The 19764-nt window shown below is 40.0% G+C and overlaps 1 protein-coding gene across 1 annotated transcript in view; it reads right to left on the bottom strand.

The window, feature by feature from the left end:
• The window catches only part of EPB41L4B (erythrocyte membrane protein band 4.1 like 4B), a 184578-nt gene that overhangs the window by 53079 nt on the left and 111735 nt on the right, over nt 1-19764 (bottom strand). The window contains exons 17-18 of the mRNA XM_065830950.2: nt 18820-18935; nt 9506-9631 (exon numbers count right to left, since the gene is read on the bottom strand). Of these exons, the coding sequence (XP_065687022.1) occupies nt 9506-9631; nt 18820-18935 (242 nt within the window). The remainder of the gene's footprint in view (nt 1-9505; nt 9632-18819; nt 18936-19764) is intronic.

Here is a 19764-nt window from a genome sequence, read left to right as displayed (position 1 = left end):
CAGCCAAAGATTTCCTCAGTCCTGGACAAATGGTCTAAACATTAAAGACTCAGATAAACGTGCAACATAATAACACCATCACCACCATTATAATTCAACCACCAAATATTTTGTGACTAAGGTTTTCAGTGAATTAGCATCACATCATGAAGAATTTGAGGACCAGGAGTGCAATTTTTAAATTTTAATAAATTAATAACCTTAAGAAATTTAAGTTATCTCTAGAAAACTTTTTTTTTTACTAGTCTTCTCGTAGCTCTGTCTAGCATAATGTTTATTCAAAATCTAGTGCTTTCTTGAAAGAAAATGTTTTTTTAAGGAATTGAGAAAAAGCATTGAAAATCATTCTTTGTTGGCATAGATGAGCACTGAAGTAATATTTCTTTGTTCTACAGAAATTATAATGCTTTTTATAAAGCTGTAGGGTTTCTGAAAGCTGTAAACATGAATCCAGCTGTCAGCAACTTAATACACAGTCTCTTCTTCCATGCTGATGTCTTAACAACATTTTATTGTTAAGCCTGACAAGCTAGCTGCTTATTATGTGTCAAACTGGCTACTTTTTAAAACCATAAATTTTAGTGTATTCCAATTTTCACCATATTAATTGAGCTGCATTTTAAGATGCACTTGAACACGATAATATAAAAGAGAATATGGAGATCAAGGATGCAACTCAGTGGCTGTGACCAGGAACAAAATTATTAAAATTCCACCTACTTAAACACTATAAGCCATGGACCTCATTAGCCAGTTGAAAGGGCTTCACTGTATTAGTCCCTAATAGCTGAACCTTGGTTTCTTCTCGTCTCTGTGACTACATTATCACTCTCTTTTGCCTTCTGTGCACTGGAAGGCTAATCCTGCACCGCAAGAAGTGGTATATTCCTAAATGGCACAATCAGCATCCTAAGAAACTTCTCTTGGTATTAATTTTCTCCATTATTAGTCATCCTTTATAGAACAGAAGAGACTCCTGTACCCACAAGTAAGTACTACAGACCAGTGAGCAAACAATCCCACTCCAAACTGGAGGGAGAGATTGAGCATATAAAGAAATGGAGAGGCCTGAACAACCTCAGGCAATGCAGGCATGCACACGGGGTGCCACGGGTGTGTGTTGACAGGTGCATATTAACAAAGATGGGCTAATTCCCCTTGCCCGATGCCTCTGCTTCATGCCTCTGGATGAACAGACACAGGGAAATGTTATACCTGCAAACATTTCCACAAAGGGCTTCAGCCATCAGGAACTGTACCACCTTTGCTTTACTTGTTGGGTTTTGGTTTGCTTGTTTTCAGAAGGAAGCCAACAAGTCATCAGGTGACAGTACGTTTCTTTTACTTTTCCTCCTAACTCAGCAAATCACACTCACTAACCACACAAGGACTTCCTCAGCCTTACTAAAAAAGATGTGAATGTAAAAAAAGGATTACACTTGCACACAACTGTCACGATATAACTCCCAGATGGTTTGCCCTCCTTTGGAAACAAGTGCATGTGCTGGGGCCGGGATTGGGTTCCCACTGCAGGATGCCCCCTTCATCAGTGGAACCAGGGAGTTCAGTCATGACTAGCAGCAGGTACCTGGTGGGGAACGTATATGGGGAGCTGGGCAGAAGCTCTGTAACCCACAGAAAGCCCAGCACTGAGCTGTGTAAGGACAGAGGCAGAAGCATGGAGCTGCTCAGGTCTCCTTAACTAAGGCAGATTCTCCCCTCACCCAGAGGTTCCTGCTCTGACAGGGAGCTGTTTCAGGGCAAAGCAGACACGGCAACTTCATTTATACAGAAGCAGATTCATTTAATAATTACCCAGAGAAACAAGCTGTTTTTTTCCTGGCTACCAGACTGCAAAACAAACAAAATTAAAGGTCAATCCATATAATCCATCCACACCATGCCATTCTCTTATCTGCACTGGGCCCAGAGCAAAAGAAAAAATATTAATGTTTCAATTTCATATGCCATTAACTTTCTGGATGGTGCTAGAAACAAAGCTAAATAACTACTTTATCATACTAGAGACAAGACACATGCCTGGACAGAAATGCCATTGTACGGGGTCTCTTCATAGATGACTGCTAAGACTAGTTTCACCAAAGGATGAAAAGAGGAGAAAAGCATCTAAGTATTATCAAATTTTGCCCACAGCTGCCTAAGCAATATTCCTATGGCAGCTGCCTAAGCAATATGCCTATTGCCTGCCAGGCTGATTGTGATGGTTTTCAGACTGCTTTCAGTTGACTCCTGAGCACCCATAACTGCTGCTGTCCTGGCAGCCAGGTCCTTTGGAGCTTTAGAGAGGGGGTGGATGCTCCAGGAACGCTATGACAGGCCCTGCTGAGCTTTCCAGCAGGGATGGGAACACTTTCTCGCCTGTAGGCACAATTGCACTTAAGAATTCAAAAGCCCCAGTGGCTTGATTTGCCTAGTAAACAGCAGCTCCTGTTTTCTTCTGAAGGATCGGCCCCAGGATGATGGGAAACAGGACCTCAAAATGGGAACTGGCTGCACTGGCATGTACCAAGTGAGAGAACACAGGAAAGACACAACTGTGGCTGCAGCCTTCTGTGCTTCGGTATGGATGACTAATTCTGGCTGGAACTGTGGACTGGTGAGCCTCCAGCGGGGCACTGGGCAAGGCAGGTCGTGTTAGTCAAACCTCAAGTAAGCACCTTGGGGAGTTAGTGACCTCTGTACCTCTCCTCCATCACTAGGGACATCACTGCGGCTCTCATCCCATCTGATCCACAACAGCAATATCTTGAATCAGCAGAAAAGACTATGTGAGGAATCTGATTCCTGCAGCCAAGGCGGGGTGTCAGGTTCTCTTCTGAGAAAGACAAGGATCTGGAAGGCGCATATGAAACATGTGATGTCTCTTATTTAGCAATTTCACAAAGTTCCCAGTTACAGAAAGGGAAGTGACAGAGCTTTCACATGTTTGGAGATCTTCAAAGGCAAGGAAGCAATGGGTCTCTCTGCAGTGGCCTGGAAATACTTCTCTATCTAGCTCTTTAATGATGCTAAGGAGGCCTAAAGCATAGCAGATTTTTCAGCTTTCTTCAACATTTTTGTCATTTATCAGCCACGTCAATTGTTGGCTGATCTCATTAGATAGTACAGGCTAAGCAACACATCATCAGGAGGAACGCCCTGCCAAAGCAAACTTACCTTGGTGATTTAGTATGTCAAATGCATCCTTTCAGGCAGAAAAGCATCATGGTTATGTCTCTTGGGAACAGACTACTCTGTTTTTTCCCCTGTGAACAGGGCCTGGCACCACATGTCTCCTGGGCTATGGCAGGGCTCCTACACATCACTGCAATTAACAGTACTTGTCTCATCATGTACTGGAACTTACAGACATGCCAGCTAGGAGACATAGCTGACATATTCACAATGCGTTGTCACAGGCTTGTGACACCACTGCCACATTTGCCTCCAGTATCCCAGGGAATAAATTAAAGATTTCCCTTTTCCCACATTCTGTTTATCTAAATCCTCCCTCCCCTTCTGCACCTCAGCAAGGCTGCTGCATCATTAGTTCAGTTCCTTCCCTGCTTTTGAGGTATCATTGCTGACACACTTCTAATGAGCTGCCGTGTATCATATATTGATCATCCTGGCCCACACACATTCAAAGTCTTGTGCTTTTATACCTTTGACACCTTTCATTTGCTGTAGCCTTGCTTTTAAAGTTGAGCAAACCTGTTCCCCATAGCGACTGAACACAGAGGATTTGAAGCTGAGCCATTTTTAAATTCCATTGTTATGAGCAATTATAACTGACGTGATGTTGCACTCGCTGCTGTTCCAGTCGAGAGTCCCAGTGCAGTTGCTTCTTTTTACTTAGCCTGAAATTTGCCAGTGAGTTTATTGCTCATCCAAGTGGGTGACTAACAGCAACAGCTTTAGCAACGAAGGCATCGTGTACATAAGGAGCTGTGCAAGCTCCCCCCTCAGCCTGAACACCTCAGCTGTGACCTGCTATACTCACGAAATTCCAGTTCTGATCTCTGAGAGAAGACTGTCAAATTGTGCAGTAGCTCTATGCTGTGAATAGGGATGGGTGGAGAGGGAAGCAAACAGCATCTAATTCATGATGGAAAGAGGTTAAAATGTTGAAAAAGCTGATCCTTTCAAGGTACTTAAGTCAACATTTAGTGAAAGCTAAGAATTCCTCTGGGGATGCAGAAGGATTTGTTTAAGTCCTATTATAAGAAAGATCGCATAAGATTATAAATCCTCAAGTGTCTTCCCCTCACCTACTCTATTTTCATTCATGACCTGATTAGGGTTTGAATCCAGATCCCCTTAAGTGAATAAATCTCCAAAGATCCAGCTCACATAAGGACAGTGGATTTTTTCTAGAAATACATGGCAAAAGCACATAAACTTTGACAAGTCCTTACACTTGAATCTATCCTTAAAGGAGACAACACAATGAAAAAGGCAAAGAATTATCAAAAAAGTAGGTAAGACAGACTAGTATTGTGAGTCACTGCACTTATGCACCCTTTCTACCATAACTAATGCATAGATCCCAGTCTCATTTACATTTGCTTTACATGGCATCTATGTAGAGAGCACTGGCTGCAGAATGACACCACTACCTGTGCATGTCCTGAGACATTTTCTGTACCACAGCCCAGTCCTTTCCTCAAGCAACTCTAGACAACACAGGTAACCTGCACTTACTCACAGATGTGCAATACTCAAACGACATGATCATCAGTCCATACCTGTTTCTAGGACAGAGAGGAAAAAGGGAGAGATGGCTATCAATGTGACCTAAAAATTTACATGTGTATAAGCTAGTGAAGAAAGTTAGTGTGTGAAAGGGGCTAGAGGATTGAATATCCCTTTGTTCAGCCTAAATGTCCCTTTGTTTACTGAGAATCAAGGCAGGAGAATCAATTGCCCAAGAACCCAAACCTGTCTGATAGAAGTTACTTCTCCCCAGCCAAGAGTTTCCCTTGGGGTTGATAAAGCAGAAGCCAACAGGATTTTGTGTGCTTTTTGTAAATAACTTGACATCTCCAAACTACCTTTTCCCACCACCTTTTTTTGAACAAACAACCCATGATGCTCAGTGAGGAACAGCTCAGTGGTAATGTCATCTCTGTTTGTCTACCATAAACTGCACTGCAAAAATGTATCTTAAAAATGGGTTTGGTGTTTCCTTGCCTGCAGACAGAGTAAGATGTGAGCAATGCAAAACTCAGCTGCAATAGGTATCTATGAGTTCCTAACCTGCTAGACTTACATCAACCCAAGGATTTAGAAAAGCTTGACTAACAGGTGGAGAATACAAACACCGCTTGTAGAAGACAAACTACTAGAACACAACACACGCTGCCTGCCAAAAGAAAACAGCCCTGCTGAGATAGCTGTACATTTGCTCAGGAGCCTGTGCTTAATTCGAAGGATAATTAGGATTTGCCTGTAGCCAACGTGGATATAAATAGTATCTGAAACCTGCTACTATCTTTCCTCCATCAGTTTGGCTATGAACTGTTTGGCAAAAGGGACTCTTTGTGATACTAACAAGTCGTCTGATCAATCACAGCATATCAGCACTGACTCATGCAAGCTGCAAAAGGGCTTTAAATGCCAGGGAGAGCTTGTCTTTTGTATTCTGGCAGCTCCTCACTGCTGCTTTATACCACTCTGTCTCAAATGAAGAATCATGAATAAATGCAAAAAAAAAAAAAAAAAAAAAAACCCCACATATATATATATATATATATATATATATATATATATATATATACACACACTTCAGTTGCTTCACAGTGTTTAGTGCTCTCCTGGAGCTTAATTATGTGGGAACTGTGATATGCAGTCTGTCAGCTAGAAGGTGGCAGATCCCTATGGCACAGTTTGAAAGGTGTGTTGTGAAATACTGCTCCTTTGTTCTAGACCTACAGACACTGTATGGCACGCTCTGTGCAAACCACAGGTTCCCACAGTCGTGTACGGATTCCTCACTTTTCTCTCCTGTGGTGTCTACGGCAGCATGCTCCTGGATTCAGCTTCTAGCAGCCCCACACACATGGTAGTTTGATTCTCCAGCTAGCAGAAGAGCACGTAAATATTTCCATCTTCACCAAATAAACAAACTCACTCATGTTAGTTTCCTGCTGCTCTGTAACTCTAAACCACATGCAGGGCTTAGTGATCGGCACCATAAACTTACAAATTTTTGGTCTCTAAGTCAGGACTATAGCCATGGGAGATGGCGTATTGCCCCCTATGAATGCATTAAACAGCTCTTCAGCATAATTCTGAAATGAAGAATTGCAGAGAGCATCTTCCAGAATGTATTTTCAAATGTATTGCATAATTTTCCCTGTTTTTATTTTCAAAATCATATGCATTGGAATAATTCATTTCTAAGGCTCTCTTTTATGTTGGTGTCTAGCTGCCATAAAGAAGGAAAACTACAGAAAATTTCCTGTCTCAGTTTATATTTTCCACTTGCAAACATCCACTTCATTCTCAGAATTAACAAGGAACAGCTTCTTCTACTACATGCAGGAGGTGACTTCATAAACTTGTCACATCCTGATGTTAGTAGCATATGGTATTGAGAATATTCATACTGCTTAGAGAGAGAGAGCTGTTACAAATATTTCAAGCAACAGTTTGTTAATTTTGGATCTGATCCTACAGTGCACCGATATTTTTCTCATGCTTTTACACCTAACTGTGTAATGAAGATGCCCCATGAAGCTTCATAAAAAATGAATTAGACCATAGATTTTGGGGGCATTTAAAGAACATTTCATTTCAAATAGTGCATGCAAAACACAGAGTCTGGTTGTTTCTCCTTCGTTTTACAAAGTAGGGAGAAGCAAATCCTCATCTTTTTTTGTAATATTATGAAATAAGGGAAGATTGATGTTGTACATGAAGAAAATCAGCCTGTCTTGCTTTACAGCTCAAGGAATATAGGCTGTGCCTTACGGAACCTAGATACACTTCTTGCCATGGCTCCCTGTAGATTGGAATATGACAGCACAGAAAACAAGAGATGAGAAATTGGAGTTTTAAGAACAAGGCCAGGAGGCAGGACTTCTCAGGCATTTAATATGGAACTGGTGACAAAAGACAGAATTGAGCAGAGGAAAGAAGGATTAGTCCTCCAGATATACTGGGCAGCAGGATATGTCAGATGAGGTCAAAGAGGGGCAGGATCACAGCCCTGGAGGAATACATAGAGTTCAGTGGTTGTCTGCTGTGAGAAAACCATTTATTATCTGCTCCTCAAAATGATGAGCAGTGTGATGCCATCTGAGCTCACTTTTCCTGGAAGATGACAGAACTAGTACTGAGAAATGGCTTAGCAACTGGCGTTCATCTAGTAATTTGGGTGGGGAGGAGTAGAGAAGATAACCGCATGGGTTTATGGCATGCAGGTACAGTGGTTTACTGGGACCTCCTGTAGCCCCTCCCTCCTCCCATTTTCTAGGTGGCAGGTGGTGTGTTCCTAGGTATTCCTTCACCCTGGACCTTTAGTCTACCCTTCCTGGTGCTTGTCTAGCCACAGCTTCTTACTGTAAAGGCTGATCATAGCCTGGTCTCTGCCCACTTATTTTTGCAATGTATCTGGGTAGGGTAATCTTTCATACTTGACAGAAGGGGGCCTCAACTGTAGAAGAACTCACCTCTACTTGCACAGGCAATGTTGTAGCTAAGCAGGGAGTTGAATATGATTTCCATTACTAAGGTGACATCCTAACTTACTGGCTATAAATCTTAAGACATAAGTTATTAGCGCTGAAAGCTTCAGGGATTTCAGACTGAACTGTATGCCATTATTTTTGCACAATACAGGCTCTCCTACAACAGTCTTGCTTCCCTTCCTTCTCCCTGAATTCATAAGACCTTTGTCATTGGGGTCAGACCTACAGACACCTACTCAATCCAATCTGACTGCTGAAGTCTTGTGCAAAACAGCACAGCTGAGAAAGGAAAAATGAATGCTCAGCTTGCTCTGAAACTTCTTTACAACATAGCAGTAGCTAAAAAATACAGTTATGGCATGCATGAAAAAGCAACCCAGGATGTTCTCTGTTGGAAAGCCTCAGGGTGAAAAATCAAGGCAGAGCAGGTGAATTGAGAGATGCATATGTTTAGCACATTTGTATCTCGCTTTAGTAATGCTGTATTCTGAATGCAACAGCACACACTGCAACCAGTCTTTAACTATCCAGTCAAACATGACCATTAGGCATATTATGGAGAAAACACAAACGTGAGAAATATACTATGACATCCTGTAGAAAAGGCACACAGGAAAAAAAAAAGAGGGCAAACCCAAGGGCAATCAAACAAGAAACACACTACATAAAACACAGTTGATACCACACAGAATTCAGAGAGGTGAGAGAACTGCTTTAAGCAAAAAAACTAAAAGAAAAAACCCCAGCCTCCTTCCCCCACATGCTGACAGATTTATGATTTCTGTTCCTGAAATCTAGGGCAGTCAAAATAACCAAATTTTGATACTTCACTAGGTTTAGCCAGACCAGATGTAATCTAGCTCTCAGATGAAAGATCTCCCAGGGAACAACAAACACACAAGGATGATTGTTAGCAAAATCCTTTGCAGGGTAAGTTGACCTGACATTATTGTGAAAAGAAACAAAGCAATGGAAACACCAACATAATTTGTATTCAAAGGGAACAGTATGCACAAGGATACCATAGGGAACTGGGATAAGAGTCATACTAATCTTTCTGCCTCTACTTTTGGTCCTAAAGCATTCTATTTGGCTTTATTTTTGGCACAAATGGCATTATGTTTTGCCCACAAATTACACTTGGAAAAGAATCACATATTGTATGTTTCATGTAGATTTACCTATGATTGGGAAATTATTTTTTTACAGTCATGCCATCTAGCAGCAGTTTTCAGTTGCTTGGCATTACTACAAGACTTGTGGTTGTTTTGAGACGACAAATATCTGGTGCAAATACTGACCAAGCAGTGAAAACAGCAGTTTGAAATTTAATTCAAAGCATACAGACAAGCAAGAAAACAATAGACTAGCTAATATTTTACATTCAGAAATCCCAAGTTAATCTCCTAAAAGAAAGGCTGCATCTGGATGCATAGATATTATCTTTAGAACACCCTGAACTGCAGTTGCATTGAGTGGTGGTAGCCTCAGAAAACTCCAGAGGTTATTGTTTCTCAGCTAGAAAGTAAGTAAAAGCTACAGTGACAAAATCAAAACACTCAGATTTCCTAGGGTCTTCTCTCCTATTTTCTCAACCTCACTTACGTGTATGTTAGTCAGGACAAATTTCCTACTTCCATCATATCAATTATTTTGAGTTACCTGAAGAAAATGTAGAGCAGTTAGAGAAAGCTAGGTCAATGTGGTTACTTGAGATAAAACAAGGTAGTTCCTCAGGAAAAAACATGATTTTGGAAAATTGGTGTAAGCTACGTCAAAACTAGAAAGGTGAAATATTGAACGCAGTTTACCTGGGCGCCCACTCTAAAAGCAGCTTCCACTTGAGCTTTAAGGATGTTGCACTTCATGTGGTCAGGTACAGAGGAAGGTGACACGGGGGCATGAAGAGTCTTTTCAGACACTTTCTTGTCTTCACCCTAGATTTAAGATAAAAGACAGGCACAGTGACATATGTTAGAAAGATGAGTTAACAAAATGGTGAAAGGTCAAATTTTTACTTGTAATAACTTGATTCATCAATACTGGATAACCATGTTCAGACTCTGATATATCTTACAATAAAAAGTTTTTTAAATATTTAGGCACTTGATACTATTTTCATGACAAAAAAAAAGCCTCAGGGAAGCCTGAGTAATAGAAGCAAGAAACTGATGTGGAGTGAAGAAACGTGGAAAAATCCCAGTCAGGCCCTGGAGTGGTTGCCCAAACCTGTGATCACACTGAGGAAGCAAAACATCGTCTCAAAATATCCCACAGCAGGCACAAGAGGGAAAGGTTCACAATGCTCAGCTATAATGAACCTTGGTCTTATACCACACTAAGAACATAAAGAGGCTTTGCAAATTCAGCCAGAGGGATTTGAAGGGATCTCTAAGTAATTGCAATCCAAGCAAAATCTCCTTCATGAGAAAGAAAAGAAAAATCCAGAGAGTTTAAACATTGTTGCTGTTTCCACCTGATGTCAACCCTTTGCCTACACAGTGATCTGGATCAGAAATCTGAAGTCTCAGGACAGCTCATTTAGTGACCTGTTCAAACATGAGCTAAAGGTTTGTGCCTTGAACAACCTACATCCAGTAGAAATGTCGCTATGAACAAAAACTTCCATGCAGAAAAGAAAAAAAAAGAGAGGAAAAAAAAAGGACAATATAATACTAACGTATAAATAAACAGGGTGTGTATGAGACCAGGATTGTAAACACAAACTCTTAAACAATCAAACTGTAATACCTTATATATATTTAAAGAAGAACTGTCCAATGGCATAACAGCCATTGCAAACTTTCCTATTCTTCCTGGAAATTATACCTGAATTACAACCTAGTAATAGCCTAGATTATGCGTTCATTTTCCATTCTCATTGTATATACCCAAATAGAACAGACATCTAATGCTGTCATTAACATTTCAGCCAAAACAGGTGCAAGCCATCAGAAAACCAGGCATCTCTGAGGTTCACCTCTGGCAAAGTATCTAAAGACAAAACTGGTCATTTTTTAGCCACTGAAATTACGATACGATTGGCTCTCTAACTTCAAAACCTGTCTCCTTTATCCTTCCTTCTGCCCTCCTCCATGGCATCCCACCAGCTGACAGCAGCTAGAGTTTAGTGACTCTTCTCTCCAGTCTGTGAGCAATCACAGACAAAAGGGAACAAGATTTGGGGTACACTTCCTGCAAGTGAAGCAAATCACAAATAGTTAAGTTGCCTGAGGAAACTGTTCTGCAAACACTGGAGAAGGAAAAAGCCAGACCTCTGGAGAACTCCATTGAGACTGAAAGATATTTCTCACGTGTAAGCAAAGTTGCTCTAGCAGACTTGTGCATCCAAAATGCCACAGCTGCCAGGTATGATTTTGAACAACTGTCTGTTAAAGGATTGCCCATTGTGAGACTGGTTTTTTTGGCAAATTTCTAATTATTCTTACATGTTTATCTGCCTAGCCACATTTGCTGCTTTTAATGGAAGATATTTTAAAACTTTTTATTTTCCCTACTCCTCTCCGAAGAGAAAAAGAAAATAAATAAAATAAAGTAAAATAAAATAAAATAAAATAAAATAAAATAAAATAAAATAAAATAAAAAAAAATAAAATAAAATAAAATAAAATAAAATAAAATAAAATAAAATAAAATAAAATAAAATGTGATAGCATCTAGCTGGATCAACTTATGGAACTGTAGTCATCTATTCGGTCTTGAATATAATGGTTGTTCTGGCAAACATTTACCAAGGGTGGCTTTTCTGACACACTCATGAAGCTGAGAAGTAGAGAGAATCAAAAGGACAAAATTGAGTGTAAAGACAGCACAACTGTTCCTTGACCAATAGTCTTGGTAGCCACAGTGCACTATTATACACTTCAAAATGGCTGCTATTATTGTCAACTTTTAAAGTATATTGATTTCTAATAGTAGAAAGAACAATGCACAAAGCAGTGGCATTTCTAAAGTTCATGCCAAATCCCACCTGTGTTTTAACACTGGATGCTTCTTAAATATCATTTTGGTTGAATAAGTTTAAGCAACTGTATTTTCCTAGTTAAATCAAGACAACTGATGCTTGTTTAGGACACAAGCTCGTTTCATAACTTGAAAAACTCCCAAGTCCGATCTAACTGTTGTTCAGATGGATATGGATATTTTTCAGTCCTTATGTTCTTCTTCCTCCCCTTCCCACTTCGCATATGTTGACCAAGAGCAAGAGAAAAGCCCTCAGAGCTGTCCTGTAGCTGGAAATCCTCAAATGGTCTGAACCTCCTGCTGCCGTGAGGATTAGATCAGATGACATCACGTAATGGAGACTGTTCCCAGTGTGGGGTGTGGTGTGCAAGTCTCTCATTGACATTCTTGTAACTTGAGAGGTTCAAATGTTGATGCTCACTGATCTGGCTAAAAAGGAAAAGCTGCTGCCTCTGCTGGAGGTTGCAGCCTTCTGGGAAACCATTCCTGGGCACTCGGATTTGCATTAGCCCTTGTTCGGGTCAGACTATGAGGGTTTCAACCTTCAAGTATGTTTAGCAGATGCTGAGTCAGCAGCTGAATGCCACCACCTGCCCCTGCCCCACTGGCAATGCTACTGCACACAAATCCCACATGGGGCTTGGGAGTGCTCCGCCTGACCCAGACCTCTTCTAGCCAGCCTTGGCAGTGATGGACTTTTCTGCCACAGTGCAGCACATCCTGGAACATTATTGAATTCTGCTTTCCCACAGTTGATAAGCTGAGACTATTACACATAGATGTGCAATGGTACTCAAAAGTACTCAAAGTACCATCTCCTTACTGCAGAGTATTCACACTTCTAAGCATCTGTAGAAGTTCCTGTTGTTCCTTAATGCCACTAATCTTTACACATAACCCCATTCATCCCCTAATTTAACTCCAAAAGTATAATTATCATCAAGAAGGCAAAAGAAAAAAAAAGTATTTCAGGACTATATAAGCCCATACAGTACCTTCTATGGTTCATTACACTGGTTTATAAGAAAATCAAAGCTCTAAAACCTGCCTGCATTAGGAATCTCTATACACTATTGCTGCAAGAATGAAAGCTGTAATCTACTTTATTTTGGTGTATAATAAAAAAATATTACATTTCCAGAATCCTTATTGCTTGCACTGATGAGTAAAGCATAAAGATAGCAGCTGGGTTTTCAAATGTTGTACCAGGTTGCCAGTCATTAAAATTTTGCTTTCGTTTATAAACTAAAAACATTCTATGTGGAAGTCATCAGGAAACTAAAGATGGCATAATGTTAATGAAACTTCCAATTTTATAATTTCTTGTTATGTAATCCTGAAAAATCTGAGATGTCCCTTTCAATAGAATGTCTGAGAGTTAAACTTGCATTTGAAAGAAATAATCTTCTTGCTTAAAATTGTAATCTAAGCTAATCCTAAAAGGTTTAGAAATGAGGAAAAAAACACATTAAGATACCTGATAACACTCCAATTTTTCATCTCCAGTTCTGCTGGTGCTAAAAAATAACCATGTGTTCACACTTTTACCACTGATGCAGAAATTTATTTTTCCAGAGAAACAGAACACTGGAGAACTGCATTTAAATGGGTTTGCTCGAAGTGGGCTTAGCAAGCTCAGATATATACACACACATAAAACTACATACCTTTCTTTTTCTTTTGGTAATTGAGGTCTTAGGTTTGCTTTTCTCCTCCCAAATATTTACTTTAAATTCAATTACATTTGCTGCTACTAGAACCAAAGGCCCGTTTGTACAATGTTAGATAACAATGAGACTGGCTTTGGTTTGCAAAGCTAACTGAATACTGTGTACACATACTGAATATAAAAATAGTTGCATGAAACACAGCAATACCACTCCTGCACTTAGCATTTCCATTCTCTCTGCTTTAAAGGGTTTATGCTCTGTTCTACATCAAACATTGCACAAATAACAAATTCATGATCTTTTGCCTCTGTGAATTTATCAATAGCTTCTTCTTAGCCAAACAGTATCTTTAAAACATGTATTTGACTGGAGATGTCTGAAGAATAGGATTAATATTTTGTTTAAGAATGCCATCACTACTACTGGGAGACAAAATTTTAAGGAAAACAACACAGATATATAGGTTCTGCATGCATATCAGCTATGTAAGATCAAACCCTTCTGTTTCCTGGGCGTCAACTACATCTTCAATTGTCCATGAAAATCTACAGACTATTTCACTCCCTTTCCACCAGGAGATTCATTGAATTTTTCCCATGTGGTAGCTAACACCAATTATGAACAGACACCATAACGATAAGACTGATATCATTATGTGTTTTTCTTATTTGAGGCAAAGTTTGTAAGCAGAAACTGTATCTTTTATTATAAAAAATATATTTGGAAAAACGAACAAACAAAAACCCTCATTAAGCTGTCAGATACACAAAACTTTCCTCAGGTCAGCTATCAGTTGGTCTGATGAAAGAGCTAACACCCAATAAATCTTGCTTTGCTTATATCCTTGGAGCAAACCTCTTTAGTTCCTGATATCAAATTTATTTTATAAAATGCTATTGCTCAATATTATTGGATCCTGCCTCTGTCAGTGCCAAGCTTCATGATAGCCTTCCTGAGTCACAGTAGCCACGTTTGCCGGGATATATACCTTTGGATCAATGTATCACACAGAATCACCTCAAATATATCAACAAAGAGAGTGGGTTTTGTGGGGATTTTTTAAACCACAAATGATTTTTGGAACTGTAGTAGCTTTATGCTTTGCAGTCATGTGCAGAGCAGGTAATTCCACTGCCTTTTTGCAGGTGGTATTGTTTACAAGCAGTCAGCAGTGTAACTGGGTAGCCCTGCAATATGGCATTGTCATGCTATCAAATGGCCAGAAGCTTTGGACAGAGTTTGCAAGGCCGTTAAGGTTCATGAGGTTCACTTTCTCTGAACTTTTCCTGATCTGCCTGCAGCTTTGTTTGACCAGGTTTAGCTGTAACAGTAATAATTTTATACAGAAAACAGCAGCACAAGCAGTTATTCTTTGTAGAATGAGAAATTAATGACTCTTAAGACAAGGATGCAGTATAAGCAACACAGGGCTGGTATGATAACAGAGGCCTTGGGAAGTGGAGACACAGGAGGTGGTGTAGAGGAGCACAAGGCATGGGGTGACAGCGCCAGGGGCACGGGCTGGCCCTGGAGATGCCACTATTATAACCCACTCATCAATGGTCAGCTAAAGAAACTCAGACCTGGAGCTGGACAGAACTGGTTTTAGTGGCAGTGAAGAGAGTGAAGACATAGTACCCTGCATATACATGTAATAGCCACCATGTATAGTAAATTCGGGTGTAACACGAAGATGTAGATCAATGAAGAGAGAGCTAGGTGTAAAAAGCATGTTCATAAACACACAAGAGGACTCGAAGTGGATCCTAGGGTGGAAACCATGAACATAACCATCGTAATACTCCCTCTGCCCACCATCAGAATGAAATTACCCACCTTAAGGTCCAAAAGGTGAGCAGAAGGGTGAGAATAACACCAGAAAAAGGGGTAGAAAAAATTTTAACTGTATTAGCATTCTTTCTTTTTATGTAACAATTACATCTGGACTAATAATTACTAGACTCCCAAGATTTCAGAAATGCTAACAATACATTATTTGCTTTATAGTAAATACATAAATATACACACATATTTTTCTAAGGAAATTTTTGAAAGAAACAAAATCAGAAATACAACCACAGCTACAACACTTAGGCTTGTCTCTCCTGGAGATTAAGGAGTCCAGTAGCACCAAAAGGCATGAAATGCATGTTGAAACTGACTTTTATCATTCAGTAAGTGGACAGACACGTCCACTGTACCAAATAGCTCTGGAAAAGAGATTGGACACATTCATTCATCATTCCCATGAGATGAAGTTTGCTGTAGCGGACAATCAAATTAATTAACTGCTGAATCTAATTTACCCAATTTCTCATTAATTCTCCTATGGGTTGATTATTAAGCCTGACAAATTCCAGCCCCAAAGCACTTTGCTTGAAAAAATAATAATTAGCAACAGGAAAAGGGGGAGTGAAAGTTAGGACTCCATAATAGATGTGGAAATCATTGCTTTATTTTCAGAAACAGAACAAATGAAGCAGCTTCATAACTGCTTCACTGGTTTTGTTTAAGTATAATATTTCAGATGATGCAAAACTAGGGAATAAAAAGCACTTAGTAGAATAGAAATCAATGGAGTGGTGCAGGAGAACTGTTAACATTTCATTTTTCACCAGAAAATAGACACACTGACCACTCATTAAAATCTGTTTGCTGCTGGGCTGAGTATCTAGTTTCCATAAACAAAGGAGATTTAAAGGCCACACTCATGACAAAAAATGCTTGTCACAGTTGAGGGCTGTTCAATCCTGTCTAACCTGCCTCACTGCCTTTGTGCTGGGCAACGCTCCACAGCATTTCAGCCCAGGGTTAGCCCAATATTTACAGCATGTCCCTCTCTTTCACTGGAGAAGCCATCTGCTGAGGGGACTCCAGGCTCCACACAAAGCTCAAAGACCTGCCGTTTGTTTGTTTTAGCTTTATGAGCTCTGTGTACACATTTCACTAGGCCTGAGGTCAGAAGATGGTGCTTGAAGAAGAAATCACAAGCAAGGGGAGAAAGAACTTCAGAATGATTTGTTGGTCATAATCCACACCCTGTAAAGAGGGATTGATTGTTGAGGTGCTTTCTGGTGGTGACTCTGGGCATGTTTAAAGAGCATGTACAACTTTCAGATGGCTCAAAGTGGCAACGGTAATAAATTTTGGGGGACTGGCCTTGTTTGCATTCACCTGGTAACTGCTGTTCATGGGATTGCTGCCCAGCTCTTAAAATCAAAGCCTCTATGACTGCCAGGAGACGGTTTTTCATTGGAAAGCCCATGTCTCTAGCCTTGCCTTCTGCTGAGCTTTTGCCAGAAACTGAAGCATTTAGCAGCTTCTGGTGCTCATTGCAAGACTTTTCCATCTAGTAAACTTTGACTGATGGGAGTCTCATCACAGCAGACACAGGCTGCATTTACTGTGCAGCTGCATTTATTGTGAAGAAATGACTTGCTGTGATACTGGATTCTGTTAATTAGTCCTTAAATAAATAATCCAGCTGACTGTGGACAAGATTCTAGGGCTGTCAGGACAAGCCAAAGAAAACCATTAATTACAGAAGAGCTGAATTGACCCTCCATGGATTTTCAAAGAAGAAAGAAGAGAGAGAGGATTAGAGGTCAGGCTTTGCCACGCAGAAGTCGCAGGGACTCTATTGGGAGTACTTGCACAGTGTGGTGGAATACAGGACCAAGGTGCTTTAAGCTTTCATTTAAAGAAAGAGAAAAAAGCCATTAATCTACTCATTTTGAGATCACAAGGGTACCACCTGCTTGAATCTTTTGCACAACAGAGGTCAGGCTGGTTTATCTACTTGTGCACCATGGTCAACACTTTAGCCTGTTGTATGTGTCAAAGTGAGCTGTCAAAAAGCTCAATAATGTAGGACCATCCTTTAAAGCATGTTTTGGACATTGCACCTAAGTGAATGTTCTCATCTGAGGTTAAGACAGAGTATTAGTTTGGTGCAAAATTAGTATAATAATTACATCTGAACTACAGTGCTCCTATCACAATACCTGGCTATTCACTGGATGAATCCATGAGATGCAGAATTTTCCTTTGGCAAAATACAACAATGATTAATTAGCTTTGCCTTTAAAAATCTGCACTTATTTCCAGAGTATTTTTAGAAGAAGAACTTGACAAATGTCCGTCGGGAAAGAAAAAAAAAAAAAAAAAAAGACTTATTTTCCATTTCACTCCAGGTTGTCTACTTTACGATTTAACTTTTTGTGCCCACTCAAACCAACAAGTCAGATGAAATGACAGCTTCTCACAGCTGACAACCAAACAGATTTGGGGAAAAGTCTAAAATATTCCACCTTGATATGTTAATTCAGAAGACTCCAAAAGTCAGGACATAGGTCATTGCCTCATGCAGCATGAGGACCCATACAGCATAAGGACTGCAGTCCTCAGCTAAACTACACCACCTCCTCACGACACACCCTGAACATGGCTTTTCAAGCAAATCTTCATGATGGAAAACCAGTGTATTATGGATTAACTTCAATTAACTAGAATCTTGAAAAAAGTATTCCAATATTTCTTTTTTTTAGAAACATCTGACTCACTGATTTTCACTTCCATTTCCCAGATTATCTCATCCAGAAAAAAGATCATACAGCCCTCTTCTGTCTGTATTTTTATACACTTTGCCACCCCCTCTTTGATTTTAACTTCCCTGAAATTTGTGGAAATAATATCAACAACAGAAGGCTGGCTGTAAACCAAGGTGAAGTAATTTATTTGATTTCTCCCTTGAACTAGAAGAAAACTCTCAAAAAACCATTTATCTTTTAACAGGTCTGTATCTTCACTGGGCACCCAGACCCACCTCATTTGAAGCCAGAGACAATGCTCTCATTGACTTCACTGGGTTCAGCTCAGGACTGATATGGTTGCAAACCAGAGCTCCAGGTCTCTGTGGCTCTATCTAGATGCAGCTCAAGGCACTCCACAGTGCAGGTAAAGTGGATTTTGCCTCACATGGATACAAGGGACTGCCAACCTGGTGGCCTCTGATACCTGGCCGAAACAGTGGAACACAGTTGTTCTGCCACCCCTGCAAAAACTCACTCATAAAACATCCACTAAAATCAGATGCCAGGGGGGGTTTAAAGCATAACACAGACTCCTCATGTAGCAAAACAAGATATTTTTTTTTTATCACTTAAAGTGTTGTTATTTTTTTACAGCTCTGGGCTGCCTAGATGACTAACTCTTCACAACTGAACTAAAACTACATCATAACATTGTTGCAGCAGCTTCTGGAATTTTAAAAGGCAAAGTTGAAGGAAATGCTAAATCTAAAAATCAAACCCCAGTCCCACAAGGAGATGGTGAGAGGTGATTAAAAAGCAAGCCAATTGCAGATGAATGTTGATTTGAATTGGAGATGAAAAAGCTGCAGCTTTTGAATATGAAGTGACAAAGGCACTCTCTAGAATATATATGTGAAAGTACATATGTATGTGCTGTACCTTGTTCATGCTGACATGCAGGGCTGGCCATGGTCCAACTACCTTCACACTCTCCGTTTCTATTTTCTTCAGATGAGAAGTTTCATCATAAAGAAGGGGAAGTCCTGAGCTCAGCTCTAAAAGATGCCCAAAAGAAAGAAAGAAACACAGTCTGAGGGGAGGCTAGAGAAGAACCGCAGAGCAAGACACTCAGCTGCATTTGAAGAGACAGAGGTCAGTGAACCATCTTCCCTGTAAGACTGTATAAAACGTTTCATAATTATGCCTGTCAAATAATTTTTTTCCTTTTTCTATTTAGCAAACAATTCCTCCCCCTCCTCTTTCTCTCCCATCCCCACATTTCAGCAGGGCTTTTGCCACCTTTGGGCTACATGCTTTTTTCCTTACCTTCCCTCCCTACTCCCCCCCCAATATATTCGAAAATTCAGTTGACACCAGAGGGATTATTTGTGCAGCCAAGGTGCCACTCTCAGAACATGTGATGTGTAAAGAGATCAGAGTATAGCTTTTGGCTTCTCTCAGATATCTTTATTTATATGCCAGCCTCCTTAAGACTGTTGTCAGGAATTTGCTGTGCTTTGTCAACAGAGATTTTGAGCAAACCACCAACACAGAAAGACAACGAAAAAATATTTTTTGAGACAACCCTCAAAGGTCTCTGCCAACATCTTGGGGACTGTGTGGCATTTATAAGTATATTTCCAAGTACTCTGAGAAAAATGAGCTTCATCATGTGATGATTTAACAAATCCCTGCATCCTTCTGTTTTTCTTTTTGCCATGGATTCTAGGTAGTAACAGTAAGGAACAGTTCGGTAATCTCTGGAGTCTGATACAAACCCCACTGAAATCAATAAAAACTTCTCACTGACAGTGGTTTTGTTTGGATCAGATTCTTAAGCTGTCCTAAGAAAATTAAATATTACTCACTCAAGATCTGATTCTA

This window comes from Patagioenas fasciata, chromosome 2, assembly GCF_037038585.1.
Source record: "Patagioenas fasciata isolate bPatFas1 chromosome 2, bPatFas1.hap1, whole genome shotgun sequence".
Lineage (NCBI taxonomy): Eukaryota > Metazoa > Chordata > Aves > Columbiformes > Columbidae > Patagioenas > Patagioenas fasciata.
Note: the sequence above shows the minus strand (reverse complement) of the source record. Positions and strands in the feature narration are given on the sequence as shown.